The sequence below is a fragment of the Mesoplodon bidens genome (assembly GCF_964165515.1).
Source record: "Mesoplodon bidens genome assembly, chromosome: 16".
Lineage (NCBI taxonomy): Eukaryota > Metazoa > Chordata > Mammalia > Artiodactyla > Ziphiidae > Mesoplodon > Mesoplodon bidens.
Genome location: NC_138173.1, coordinates 60,174,001 through 60,189,640, shown reverse-complemented (window position 1 = coordinate 60,189,640; position 15,640 = coordinate 60,174,001). Strand labels below are relative to the sequence as shown.

The window sequence follows — 15,640 nt, the reverse complement described above, 5'->3', positions numbered from 1 at the left end:
ATTTAGTAGTATTGAGATTTAGAACTGTAGAATCTGTTTTGAAGAGACTTCAGAGGTCATCAAGCACATTATTGCTCAAAGTTTACCTATAATTTTAGCAATACTACCTTAGTATTGATATTTTAGGATATGGAATATACTAGTAATATAGCAACATGGTGTATACATATAAAAATGAATGTACACCAATTATAACTTTTGGAAAAATCTGTACCACCACCACATACACTATAATCCAAGTACTACGTTTTGAGAAACACTGACCTTGTAGCATATGCCACTAAATTCAGGAATCTCTTCAATCCATCGTACTTGTTCATTCCACCTGAAATTGAAAATTTTCAGCTATGGGGAGGAGGCTCCTTATCTCCTGAGGCTGGCCACCCCATTGCCGGATGGCTAGAGTTGTTAGAAAGTTCTTACACTCGTAGAGCCAAAACTTAACGTCTGTGTCAATTTCGTCATCACCCTGTTCTACTCTAGAAAACACTGAAAGTCCAATCTTTATACAGGACACGTGAGTGTCCTGTATAAAAGACAAATCAAGGCTGGGGGCTCCTAGGTAATGTAAAATGATCTGAAAATGGCTTTAAATAGGATATTTAAACTTCCTCATTTTTATCTTTAAAGAACCAATTGGCCAAGATTAAAGCTTCCACAGTACTTAGTGGTGGGAAATGATGGGAAAACAGGCATTTATACACCCATTAGTAGGTATATATTTGGCAATAATTTGGAGGGCAATTTTGCAATATCTATAAAAATTTACAAATACATGTACCTTTTGACTTATGGGAATTTGTCCTACAGATATATTACAGAAGTGCACAAAGACTAATGTATAAAGATCATCTTTGCAGCAACATGCGTAACAAGAAGCTGAAAAGGTCAACGTGACCGTCGCTAGAGCTAAATAAATCATGGCTCACCGATGCATCAGAATATTCTGCAGCTGTTACAAAGAATGGTCCATCTAATATGGACAAAATTTCTAAATGCAAGTTCTGCAAAATGCAGATATAGATATAGATATAGATATGTAGATATATAGTCCATTTGTTCTTTAAAAAGAAGTGGTTTTCAAGAACAACGGTTCTGCGGGGCACTTGGAAGGCTGTGCTAGTGCTATTGTCACAATGATGGGGCCGGGGTGGGGAAAGGGGTGCAGGAGGATGACACTATCAGGTTCTACAGGAGCAAACCGGAAGCTGCAAGATGCTCAAAGCCTAGGTCCTAGCTCACACCATGTCATTTATACCATATTCTACCAGTCAAAGCAAGTCACACTGCCAGCCCAGATGCAAGGACGAGGGAGACAGACTCCAAAAGCCTAGGTTCTAGCTCACACCATGTCATTTATACCATATTCTACCAGTCAAAGCAAGTCACACTGCCAGCCCAGATGCAAGGACGAGGGAGACAGACTCCAAAAGCCTAGGTTCTAGCTCACACCATGTCATTTATACCATATTCTACCAGTCAAAGCAAGTCACACTGCCAGCCCAGATGCAAGGACGAGGGAGACAGACTCCAAAAGCCTAGTTTCTAGCTCACACCATGTCATTTATACCATATTCTACCAGTCAAAGCAAGTCACACTGCCAGCCCAGATGCAAGGACGAGGGAGACAGACTCCAAAAGCCTAGGTTCTAGCTCACACCATGTCATTTATACCATATTCTACCAGTCAAAGCAAGTCACACTGCCAGCCCAGATGCAAGGACGAGGGAGACAGACTCCAAAAGCCTAGTTTCTAGCTCACACCATGTCATTTATACCATATTCTACCAGTCAAAGCAAGTCACACTGCCAGCCCAGATGCAAGGACGAGGGAGACAGACTCCAAAAGCCTAGGTTCTAGCTCACACCATGTCATTTATACCATATTCTACCAGTCAAAGCAAGTCACACTGCCAGCCCAGATGCAAGGACGAGGGAGACAGACTCCAAAAGCCTAGTTTCTAGCTCACACCATGTCATTTATACCATATTCTACCAGTCAAAGCAAGTCACACTGCCAGCCCAGATGCAAGGACGAGGGAGACAGACTCCAAAAGCCTAGGTTCTAGCTCACACCATGTCATTTATACCATATTCTACCAGTCAAAGCAAGTCACACTGCCAGCCCAGATGCAAGGACGAGGGAGACAGACTCCAAAAGCCTAGGTTCTAGCTCACACCATGTCATTTATACCATATTCTACCAGTCAAAGCAAGTCACACTGCCAGCCCAGATGCAAGGACGAGGGAGACAGACTCCAAAAGCCTAGTTTCTAGCTCACACCATGTCATTTATACCATATTCTACCAGTCAAAGCAAGTCACACTGCCAGCCCAGATGCAAGGACGAGGGAGACAGACTCCAAAAGCCTAGGTTCTAGCTCACACCATGTCATTTATACCATATTCTACCAGTCAAAGCAAGTCACACTGCCAGCCCAGATGCAAGGACGAGGGAGACAGACTCCAAAAGCCTAGTTTCTAGCTCACACCATGTCATTTATACCATATTCTACCAGTCAAAGCAAGTCACACTGCCAGCCCAGATGCAAGGACGAGGGAGACAGACTCCAAAAGCCTAGGTTCTAGCTCACACCATGTCATTTATACCATATTCTACCAGTCAAAGCAAGTCACACTGCCAGCCCAGATGCAAGGACGAGGGAGACAGACTCCAAAAGCCTAGGTTCTAGCTCACACCATGTCATTTATACCATATTCTACCAGTCAAAGCAAGTCACACTGCCAGCCCAGATGCAAGGACGAGGGAGATATCATTAAGTTATATCACACTGTTAAGTGAAAAGCAGGCTATAAATTAATATACATATACACACACATCACACATATAAACACACGTACACAAACACACACATGTATGACACCAATTTTGAAAATATTTTAAGCATAATGTTTAAAAATATTAACAGTGGTTACCTATAGACAAAAACAATGTTAGAATTTTTTTCCACTCTTTTTTGTATTTTCCACATTTTCCAGATTTTCTGCCATGGGAAAAGATATTTCTTTTCTGGGAGTCTGTACTTAGTCATTTTCACTGTGTCTTATTTTCATAAGTTTTGCTCTTTCTTCATTTTTGATCCCAAGTAAACATGAATAGCTCAACAGTGGTGGCTCTAGGGCAGGGGTAAGGGAACATGGCTAACTGTGTGAATTTTCTTGCCAATATTTTCTAAATCAGGGGCCGTCCAATAAATCATGCTTATTGGAACACAAGAGAAAAACCACTGGCAATGTCTTACTTAAGACTCATTAATTTAAATAGGCCTAACAACAAAGACATTTACCAAGAAGTAAAGAAATATCTTTTTCTATTTATTGGACTAATTAAATAACCAAGAGTAAAATTTGTAAACATATATAAAAATATTAACTTAAAAAATTAAAATATAGTAAAACTATAAGTATATAGTTAAAAATACATTAAATGAGCAACCTCAAAACTATATAAATATAGGATATTTATGACATTCTTTAGAGATGTAATATCAATTCTTTGAATAAAGTTTTAAATTTGTTTGTAATTTTCAAACTATGGAAGGAAAAAGTAAATAATAGCTCTGTCCAATTTATAATTATCCAAAGAGAATGATTCTGTGTTATTTCTTGCTTGTCTTTTCTAATACCCATTCAATCACCTAGGGAGTGAAAAAAATATGATTATGGTACATTTCTATTGGAAACACAAGTGATAGAAAAAGATATTGTTAAAACTTCAAAAGAGTATGGTACAAAATGTAAAGCAAAAAATAACCTGTCAAAATCTTAAAATATATATTATCTTGAAAATACATTTTACTAGCAGTTACCAGTGGGGACAGGGAAAGGGGAAGGGGCAATATAGGAATATGAGATTAAGAAGTACAAACTCTTATGTATAAAATAAGCTACAAGGATATATTGTACAACACAGGGAATAGAGCCAAGATTTTATAATAATTAAAAATGGAGTATAACCTTTAAAAATTGTGAATCACTATATTGTACACCTGTAACTTACATAATATTATACATCAACTATACTTCAATTAAAAAAAAAAAACTAAGGAAATGATTATCACACACACAAAAAATCAGTAGAGCGGTTACCTCCAGAGGTGATGCAGTGGGATATGGTGGGGAAGGGATTCTTTGGGGGTTTCCAAGGTCCCCACAATATTTTATTTCCCAGGTTGAACAGTGAGTGAGCCCAAGGATATTCTCTTTTAAAATTATTTTTTAAAATTTTATGTGTTTCTTTGCATTTGTGTATACATATTACATGTTAGATCATGAATTTGTAAATGGAAAAAAAACCCACATTTTATTTTCTTGCTCGAGAACACTTTTTGCTGAACTTCTGCTGCAGAATACAATAGTGTTCTCACTGGACAAAATGAAGGGTCTACTCTATTTTCTCACCTTTATTTGAAAATGTACTTTCAAAGCATCACTAAAAAGAAATTAAACTAAACTTTGAAAATAGCTAATCGAAATGGATTAATTTTTCCAGCTCTTTTTTTTTCCTGTTTCTTTCTTAACATCAGTTTAGAAGCTCTTTTGTTAACAGAGAAATCTCTTAAATACTACTAAAGATTCTGCTTGCATAAGTCTATTATTAACTATTTTAAAGAGTGGTCATAGGGACAAAGTTGAAAAGACCACTCACTAATTCTTACTGCATATATTACAGCATCATAGCTACTAGCCTGCAATAAAATAGCAATTTAATTGAATGTAGTTTCTTGGGAACAATTTATGTACCTGTACAACATTGTTGCTTGCTGTTTTCTTCATTTCTTCAAATAGACCCCTTGAAGTTTTAAGATCCTAAACATAACAAAATACAGCAGTTTAAATCTGCACACTAAATTACAGAGAACAAGTCATTATTAAATAAACTTGAGATGATCCTAAATCATTCTGTAAGTATCAACGTGAAGAGGGAGATACTACAAAAAAATCAAAGTAACAGATTATAATTTAGTTCCATCCTGAAAGGTCAAAGTACTCTAGCCAAAATACATCCATATATACATAAATCCATGCCACTCTAATCTCAAATACTCAATGGCACTGACCAAACCTAAGCCCCATCCTCAACTATGAGTGGCCACATTAACTTCATTACTCAGGAAATGAATATACAGTTTATATTTATTTTTTAGATAAAACAACTTTTTTTCCTCTCTCTTCTTTTTGGCTATTTCATTCCACCACAAAGAGGGAATGACATAGGAAATAAAACTGAAATCTCTGACTTGTAAAAATGTAATGACTATATCAAATTATATTATAAAAATTTAAAAATCCAATTGTATTAAAAAAAAAAGGAATCCTCCGCTGCACTTCCAAGCTATGTTCCATTGAAGTAGTCACTTTGAATTCTTTCAGCTCTTTCTCTTATTTATACCTTCATGTTTCTAAATAATAAGCTTATACTGTTATTTCGTGATTTAACAGTTCTAGACAGTGATTGCTGTTATCCTGGATTCAGATCTCTGAATCCTCCCACCTCCCTTCTCTTCCTCTCAGTAACAGCTGCACCACAATTTTTTGATTAGTAAATAGTCAGTGTTTGCATTTTATACCTAAGCAAATATAGTTCAATCCTGAGCTAAGTAATGTATAATGGTTATAATTTCTCTTTCATCTGCTTTGTTTATCCTGTAGTTGAACTACGTTTGCTTAGCTTTCCATGTGTGTAATCCCACCCCCACCCCACAATGCTGTGAAAGACTGATTAAATGTACAGCAAAGTTCTTCAAACACTCAGGGATACTGGATAATCTCTCACTTCAGCTTTTCATTTTTGCTTTTGTTTTCTTAATTGTATTTTTTTTTTTTTTTTTTTTTTTTTTTTTTTGCGGTATGCGGGCCTCTCACTGCTGTGGCCTCTCCCGTTGCGGAGCACAGGCTCCGGACGCGCAGGCTCAGCGGCCATGGCCCACGGGCCCAGCCGCTCCGCGGCACATGGGATCCTCCCGGACCGGGGCACGAACCCGTATCCCCTGCATCGGCAGGCGGACTCTCAACCACTGCGCCACCAGGGAGGCCCCTTAATTGTATTTTTTTAAACTGGAGATCCTTCTCCCATAGCCTGCTCCAATTTGGTCCAATTGCTCCCTCAGCCTGGTCCCATTGGGACTTATCTTTCCCAGTCTAGGTTAGTTTTTCTTTTATTTCTTGATTCAGTCCCTTGTTCTATTGAATTTCATCTTCTCACAGATTCGTCAAAAGGGTACACAAATGACAGAATTTTTCAGACCTTCCATGACTGAAAGTATCTGTACTGAATCTTCATACCTGACTGACTTCTAGACCAGGTATAAAATACTAGGTAAATCACTTTCCTTCAGAATTTGAAGATACTCTTCTACTCTCTTCTGGCACACAATGTTACTGTAGAAAAATCCAATGCCGCTCTTATTGATTCTTTATATGTAAACTACTTTCTCTCCTGGGAAGCTTTTAGGAAATATTCTCTCTGTCCCAGGAGATGTGACATTCCACAGTGATGTGGCTTGTAGAACTGTCATCCACTAGGCTGGACAAGCTGTGTGCCCTTTCCAGCAGGAGGAGTGCGTCCTTCAGGTCTAGAAAATTTTGTTATATTTTTGAGTTTTCCCTCCTCTAGTCTCTATTTTTGAAACTCCTATTATTAGCATATTGGATCTTTTGGATTAATTCCCCCATTTTCTTATCCTGTGTTTAATGTTTTTATCCTTAATTTTGTCATTAATTCTAATTTCTGGTAAATTTCTTAATCTCAACTGTTAAGCCTTTCTATTCTCCTGATTTGATCTTATTTCTAAACTTAAGGAGCTTTCACGTTCTACAGTTTTTGGAAGCAGCATCCCATTCCAGTTTTGTGCACCCAATTATCTTCTCTCTGAGACAGTATAGTTTTTTATGAAGTTTTCTTGAGCTTTCTGCTCCTTCATAGTTCACTTTGTTCCTTCATGTTTTGGCATCTGCTGTATTAGAAGCTTTCCTCAAAAGTATGCTAACTCTCGACTGTCCAGTCATATTTTAAACTGAGGTAATACAAATCTTACTGGAAGCTCTGTCTGTACAGAGCTTGTTCATTGGTATCTTTACAAGGTAGGGGAGTAAGGGGCCAGGTGGACTTTTTACCGTGGCCTCCAATCCTTTTTTCTCCAGAGACTATTTCCTGCATTGTCGCAGGGGTGGGGCAGGGGGGTGAGGATAAAACTATGTATAATATACTTATCTGTAGTTAACGTTGTGGGGGAAAAGCATGCAGAGCAAACTGAAGGCTCCCCAGTTCACTCTGCAGATCTTTATTTAACTCCTCTTTTTTTTCACCCGGCACCTTGCCCCTGCTTTCCATGATACTTGGTGTCTCCAAGACCTGAGCAGGTCAGAGACCGTGTCTGTTGAACTGGCTTGGCTCTCACAGGTATCCCCAGGCAGACATTTAGGCTGTCACTTCTTCTACTCTGTTACATCACGCTTCCATGTGTTTGGTGTTTGTTTTTTTTGGTTCAACAATGTATGACAACACTTCTACATTTCTCCTTTCCTCTTTTCTTAGTTTTTGTACTTTCAATACTGTCTTTCTTGAGAGATTTTAGAAGGGAAGGGAATCGAATGCATGCGGTCCATCTGCAGTTTTAATCAGGAACCCATATAAAATTGTGATTCAAGTCAGAAACTCTGAAAACTGGAACTAATCTAACACCATCTAAGTTTTACAAAATTGTCATCTGAATGGCCGATCTGTCCAATGTCTTACAACAAGCTGATAATGGATCCAAAATTAGAAGCTGGGTGCTTCGATACGCCCTCCAGTAGTTTCACTATGTACTAAAATTACTTGAATAAGTTGAATAAAGTAAGTGGAAGCTTATTATGAACTTAAGTCAAAGGCTTGTTAGGGAAACACTGAGGATACCAGTTAAAGTGTAGTTTTCTATATCTGAGAACTAAAATCAAATAAATCAAATATCAAATTTTTGACTCCAATTTTTCTACCTCCATTAAAAAAATTTGGTAATAAGCAATCAGTGATAGCTTATTAATACTTAAAAATACTCAGTCAATATTATCTTGTGTCAAATAGGAACATTAGAACTTGACCTCGATTTTGCAATCAGTAGAGAAGACACTGTACCTTTAGATAGAACTTGGAGATCTCAAAGAGACGTTGGCTGCAAGCCGTGAAACATTCGTGAGCCTCAGTAATCCTGTGTTTCTTCAGGGTTTCAGTAACTACTTCTTTCAATATCTTGAACAGAACATAGTACACAACTAATTTGTCTTGGAAAAGGTACAAACATATTATTTCAGCTTTAGAGTTGAGTTCTGTGAATCACAGAACCATGTAGCTATGCTAAAGATAGATAAGCTCATTAAGACAAAAGCATCGAGAAGAAAGGAGATCTGAAACAGTGACACAATCACACGTGTCGCAGGCTATCTGTCAGGAAGAGAGGACTACAGTGTCTGAAGAGAGGAATTCACATCCTGAGTTCTGAATCAAAATCTGAGTGTAAAAGGTACACACAGCAGGGATATACAGGTGTGTACTTATTTTTTATTATGGAAAATTTCAAACATTGTAAAGAGAATATTTGTAACAAATCCTCATCTCGATATATCTACTACCAGTTTCAAGAAGGATCCATTTGTGGCTCTTTCTGTTTCACTTATATGCCTCCATTATCCTTCTTGCACTGAATTTTTTTTTCCTCCATTTTTTTTGGCCACAGCGCACAGCTTGCAGGATCTCAGTTCCCGGACCAGGAACTGAATCCAGGCAAGGAAGTGAAAGCCCAGAATCCTAACCACTAGGCCACCAGGGAACTCCCCTGAATTATTTTAAAGTAAATTACAGATACCATTTCATTTCATTCATAAAATTTTTAGACAAACGTTTAAAACGAATCAAATGAAGAAATTTCTTCCCGTGCAGAACTAAGAGAGTCAGGAAATAAATCTTTACCCGTGTGTGTTTCTGTGATCTTGATTCCTTAGTGGGCCTTGATGTTTTTGATTCATGCACACTTTTTTGACCTGAACTGGCATTTGTAGTGACTTTGGGAGTTTCATTGCTAAGAACTGGAAGAGATGGACAAGTCACAGATAATGATCTCTCTGCCCGTGGCTTTATGGATGTCACTGCATGATGATGATGATTAGTAATGCCACTTCTCTGAGAAAGAAGAGAATCTGAACTTTCAGATTTCACAAGTCTAATGAGGGGGAAAATATAAAAATGCAGATTAAGTGAATCAACAACGAAGTCCATTTTCCGTCTTAAATGTTACAACCATAACCATTGACATATAAACCCAAGAAAAGCAAACACAATTTCTTGCTATTACTGCCTAAAATAAGCAGTCAACATCATATTATACAGTTGCTCCCTTAGTTCTTCAAATGAGTGACTAGAACACGGAAGGCAATGAATAACATTCTAGGATTTCAGCTAATATTAAAAGCTAATAGGAAAAGCAACTAGCAACATTTCTGTCACCCTCCCCGTTAATTTACAATTTCTCACATAAATCAGGGATGGCACTCCAGGCAATGCTATTTATAGATCCAGTACTCATCTGTCAAGTACTTATACTTTTCTGTTAAGATAATTTTGATGAAGAAACCATAATAATCATGCTTGTTGTAGCTATGCAACTACCTGTGCAAAACAAACAGAAATAAAACTATAAAAGTAGTTCTTGTTTCAATCTTTCTAAAATGTTTAAATTTCCTGTTACAAGATAGGGTCTCATATTTTTCAATTCTGTTAACCTAGAGGCCACAGTGTACTTTCTTGTCTGGAACACATCACATATCTATCAGTCACAGTCAGAAATAAAAAATATTATTACAAAATACAGTATCCTAAATGTTAATGGATTTGCTTTTTAGCTTTATCGCGTGTAAAAAGTACCATGAACCTGTAAAGTCCTCATGAAAATAATTTAGTTATTCCCCATTAGGGAAAAAGTATTCTAATAATTTTCACTCTTTAAAAGAAGATTTGAAAGTTTCACTTTAAGATATTTGATACTTTTTGAAAGATTTACATATAATAAGAATTTACGGTTTGTTTTAGGTGTCAAAGACCTAAATTTGACAAAGGTTCTAAAGATATATAAATTCAACAGAAATTAGAGTGTTTATCTCATAAGCTTCTAATTTCTGTTCAGGTATTTGGATATTTTATTTAGCCAGCAAATAAAGTAGCTAGAAAGATCTCATTTTTAATATATTATTATGTAGGCTTTAAAGCTATATTTTATATGAAACAAGTTGTTTTAAAAAGGTACCTCAGGGCTTTCCTGGTGGCGCAGTGGTTGGGAGTCCGCCTGCCAATGCAGGGGACACGGGTTCGAGCCCTGGTCTGGGAGGACCCACATGCCACGGAGCGGCTAGGCCCGTAAGCCACAACTACTGAGCCTGCGCGTCTGGAGCCTGTGCTCCGCAATAAGAGAGGCCGCGACAGTGAGAGTCCCGCGCACAGCGATGAAGAGTGGCCCCCACTTGCCGCAACTAGAGAAAGCCCTCGCACAGAAACGAAGACCCAACACAGCCAAAAATAAATAAATTAATTAATTTAAAAAATATTTTTTTTTAAAGTTTAAAACAAAACAAACAAACAAACAAAAACGGTACTTCATGGGAATTTCCTGGTGGTCCAGTGGTTAGGACTCCTCGCTTTCACTGCCATAGCCCAGGTTCAATCAAAAATGATACCTCATGAAACCCCTTGTTTAAGGGGCCAATGTAGGTAGGAAACAGTGAGAAGAGAGCTAACAGAAAAAATGCATCCCTAAACATCCTCTTCAAAAGAGCAGCTCAGCTGCTTAATCTATTGGATAAAATCGCCAGTGTTCCATGGCTTAAAAGCTTTACAACCCATTGTGCTGATGGGCTGTATATTAGCATATAAAGCAAGAAACAATGTGTTTTTTCCAAGTCATTTCTTTGTATAACTTATAAGCATAATCATCAACTGCTCACAATACAAACACAATTCCTGGTATGAACGAATTACATTAAAATCTGCACAGAAAGCAACTTAAAAATCTGAAAGATTAATTCAATTACCCTCGGACTAAAATACTTTCTGTCAAGATACTATCTTTATGTACTTAATATACCACCTTTTGGGGGGATAAAGGCAGTTCAGATCTTTTGATCTCCTTTTTACTCGGGAGACTTCAGTCCGGAGTTCATTTTGTAAAGCTTCTCCATCAGGGACACTTCCGGGCTCTGACAAAACTGCTGGAGACGGAAGAGGGCTCAGTACGGTAGGTACTGGAAAACTTTCTCTGGTGCATGTAGTTTGAGTTTCATAACGAATAAGACGAGACTGAAGTTCTGAAAATCCCCCGTCTCTTTCTAATGCTTTTCGGTCATCCAAGCAATATCTAAACAAGAGAAAGATCTTTAAAATCAAAGACTCCATGGCAGCCATGGGCTTTTCCCTGCCAATTAGGGAAAAGCAAAACATGTACTTAAAAAGCTCTTACTAAACTTCCTAATAATCGTTGGAAGGTTGAGTGAACGGCCAACTTCCCTCACAAGTTCAGTTTTTTCCAGCCTGCTACACAACATGGCAAAAGATTTTAAAAATTTGAAGTACAATCTGATTCCTCTTTGACTGTTTCTGGGCAACAGATTAAGTTAATCCTCTGGCTTATTTTCAAAATAATACAGGTGCTGTTTTGATACTTTTTAAATCTCTACCAACCTCTGATTCCTCAGCATGGCTGATATGTAATGACGTGAAATGCTAACTTCTGTTAGAAAAAACAAGTTTATTTTCAACACAAAGATTAACAGGGTATAAAGGCATTCTAAACTGGCTCACCAAACACAGCTCAGAACACTTTGAAATTTCCCTTTGAAAATCATTTCCACCTTACTGACTGATTGACAAATTTTCCTTCAAACACTTTGGCTGTGTGTGCGTTTGCTTTCTAGCTAAATCTGATTTAAGACATCAATGAGATGTTTGCTCAGTGAATGCTTCTGGACTTAAAGAAATCCCATCTTAGGGACTTCCCTGGTGGTCCAGTGGTAAAGAATCCGCCTTACAATGCAGAGGATGCGGGTTCTATCCCTGGTAAGGGAACTAAGATCCCACATGCTGCAGGGCAACTAAACCCGCGAGCCACAACTACTGAGCTCGCACCTCAACTAGAGAGCCCACATGTGGCAAACTACAGAGCCCACGCACCCTAGAGCCTGCACGCAACAACTAGGGAGAAGCCCGTGCGCCGCAACAAAGAGCCTGCGCTGCAACGAAAGATCCCGCGAGCCAAAACTAAGACCTAATGCAGCCAAAAAATAAATTAAAATAATAAATAAATAAATGCTTTGATAAGGCTTAAAAAAAAAAGAAATCCCATGTTGTTAAGTACAACAAATAAGCATATCAAGAAAATCACCAATGAGATGTGTGACCCTGGAATACCCTTCACATTCTCCCCTTCTACATCAAGGAAACAGTTTCACATATACGATGATAGGACTTTAAACATTAAAACCTTTTTCTGTTACCTGCCCTCTTTACTTGTAAAATTCTAAGAAGTTCCTTAGAGTCAGAACTTTGGGTCTATAAGCTTTTAGTTCAACCTCAAGGAGTGTATCATTACCCCAACCTGATTGCCTGACGGAGGTTTTCTCTTTCTCTTGTGACACATATTTGATTTCTAAGAGTATAGACTAGAGAGCCAGACTCCCTGGATTTAAATCTAGCTCTACCACTGTGTGAACATGGCCAAACTACTTAATTTTATCTATGCTACTGCTGCCTTTTCTGCAAGGTGAGATTCATAGCAGTTATCTCAAAGAGCTATGGTGAGGATCATGAATGGGTACACGAAAGCACTCAGAAACAGTGCCTGGAACATGCAAGCAAAGCAGTCAATAAATGTATGTTGCTGCTATTATCATCACCATCATCATCATCAGTGGTTTTATTTTCTACCACAGCAAATCTTATGGTATGCTGATGATATGTAGCTCAGCCAGGATTCAGACCCAGGTTGGTGACTTCAGAGTCTGACTTGAACCAATCTAGTATGCTATCTCTCAGGTAAAGTGTAAGGGTCATCTTACTCAGGGGTCAACCCACGGCTGAACATTAGAATCATTTGAAGAGTTTTTATGAAATACTGATGCCCAGAGTTTCTGAGTTAATTGGTCTGGGGTTGGAATCAGTCTTGGACATTTTTTTTTTAAAGCTACCTAGGTGATTCTAAAGTGCAGCTAGGACTGAAAAATCTCTGATATAAACCAACAGTTTAATTTAACAGGAGGGAAAAATGAGCTCCTAAGTTATACTGTTAACTGGTGGCAGAAGAGTGACTAGAACCTAGGTCTCTCAATTCTCTAACATTCTTTCTCTAGTCTGTTGTTTAATAAAACACATTTCATTAAAAATCAGCCCCAACCCTAAGGATTACTGATGAGTCCTGTTTCTATCCTGGGCGACTGACAGAATCTAGAATACCACTAAGAACCATAAATGTTAAGGAAAAGTTCTAGGAGAGAGGAAATGTAATTACTGATTGGCTTACAAGAAATTTTTCAGAGAAAAATAATGCATAGTTTGACTCCACATGCGTATTTTTTTCTACTCTAAGATTTTGACTCTAAGATGCAGATTTTTTCCTTCCAGTTTTAACATCTCTTAATCACAGCTGTTCATAATGGCATGCCTCCAACTGAATTATGTGCACTGTGCATATTGGCTTCAATTGTCATTTAAAATGTCTTCAAAGTGATTTTACTATGATTTGGCATCAAAACAAAAAGTGACTTTGTAAATAAGAAAGGAACAGAAACAGAGTAGGAGGATGCGTATTTGGTAATAGTGAAGTAAATATTTACTGTTGGATGAATGAGTACACTTCCACATTTTCTTGCAAAACAATAACCAAATGCTTTATGTGTCCAAAGAAAGAAAAATACCTATCAGAAGATGAAGCTATCATTGTCCTATAACTACAAAATAGGCAAGATACTGCCTAGCACACACCAAGCAATGCCGACGAAAGCCAGAAAAACTGCCAAATCTCTTGGAATACATGAAAGAAAGTTCAGAGCAACAGGAGGCTGGTGTGGCCAACTGACTCTCACAGTTTGACAGTGGAATTCAATTTGTTGTTAAAGAAAATGGTGCATCTTACAATCAATGGTATCTTACACTCCAGGACAGGAGAGAGAAGTGAAAAACAAGTCAACTGTGGATAGATTTCATTTTGCCTTAAGTAAACATTGATCTGTACTTGAGCAGTTTATATATTTCTTCCAAATATTCCTTATGTTTGAGTAGAGGAAAAGCTGAAGGATTCCAAAGGCTCACGGCAATGTAAGAAGAGAGAACTTTCTTTGCAGTGTCATATTTACTTTGAAATTTCACTAGAACTTTGCTTCGAGTAGAAACATAATCTACATTTAATGTGAATAGGCCCTCACACTATAAACCCAAATCCTGAAAAAAAGCATGTTTCTGGATTCACTGTGCTCACCTCCTGCAACTTTCTTAGTTTGAACTCAATGGCCCCAGATTAAATTTACAATAAGGAAAATGGAGTCACGGCTAAATTTGTTTATTTGCTTATAAGGGCAGGCAACTTCACTTTTTAAAGTCCTCAAATTCTTATTTCAACTGTTTTTTTCACACTCAGACAGACAGAAGTTCAATGTTGTTGCATGTATACATACGTTGTTCCTTATTATTATTGAGTAGTACTGCTTTGTATATACATACCAGTTAATTTATCTACTCTCCCATTGATGTACACCTAAGGCTATTTCCAGGTTGTGGGTATTATGAATAAAACTGTTCTGTGGGTTCTTTTACCAGTCTTTTTGTGGTGTAAGGTTTTCATTTCTCTTAGGAAAGTGACTATTAGAAATGCTGAGTCAGGGGGTCTGAGTATGTTCAGTTTTATAAGAACCTGCCAGATCCTCTTCTGAAGTAGATAAATCATGTTGTACTTCCACCAAAAATGTTCAAGGGTTCTGATTGTTCCATACCCTTGTCAACACTTATCGGTCTTTTATTTTAACCATTCTGGTGGCTGCACAGAATTTTATTTTATGGATGCACTATAATTTATTTAACCAACCTCCTACAGTTAGACATTATTTCCAATGTTTCTTATTTTAAATAACACTGTGAAAAATACCCTTGCCTAATAACTTTCAGTGTAAACGCTAATTTTATCATTAAGTGAAGTTAATCAATCTGATATTATAAACAACTGCATGGCTTTTGGTAGATTACCGAGCAGCCCCCCAGACAGGTTGTAACAATTTATACTCCAAGCTGGCTTATTCATGTCCCTTTACCTCCACCATGATTTTATGGGTGAAAAGGATTCTCACTGTTGTTTCAATTTACATTCTTAATGTAAATTTAAAAAGCTGACTGGTGAAGAAAACAACTCTTCATGTGTATTGGCCATATTTATTTCCTGTTTCAAAAACAAATGGTTTGGGGCTTCCCTGGTGGCGCAGTGGTTGAGAGTCTGCTTGCCGATGCAGAGGACATGGGTTTGAGCCCTGGTCTGGGAGGATCCCACATGCCGAGGAGCGACTGGGCCTGTGAGCCACAAATACTGAGCCTGTCTGGAGCCTTGCTCCGCAACGA

At 37.8% G+C, this 15,640-nt stretch overlaps 1 protein-coding gene across 2 annotated transcripts in view; it reads right to left on the bottom strand.

Annotated features, from left to right (window-relative positions):
- Window positions 1-2,946: 2,946 nt before the first annotated feature.
- MTBP (MDM2 binding protein) overlaps window positions 2,947-15,640 on the bottom strand; it is a 70,224-nt gene continuing 57,530 nt past the window's right edge. The window contains exons 18-22 of one of the 2 annotated variants that reach the window (XM_081258578.1): window positions 11,136-11,402; window positions 8,969-9,218; window positions 8,138-8,251; window positions 4,765-4,830; window positions 2,947-3,659 (exon numbers count right to left, since the gene is read on the bottom strand). In XM_081258578.1, the coding sequence (XP_081114704.1) occupies window positions 3,621-3,659; window positions 4,765-4,830; window positions 8,138-8,251; window positions 8,969-9,218; window positions 11,136-11,402 (736 nt within the window). In that variant the 3' untranslated portion in view covers window positions 2,947-3,620. The remainder of the gene's footprint in view (window positions 3,660-4,764; window positions 4,831-8,137; window positions 8,252-8,968; window positions 9,219-11,135; window positions 11,403-15,640) is intronic. The other variant, XM_081258579.1, reaches the window with a different exon arrangement.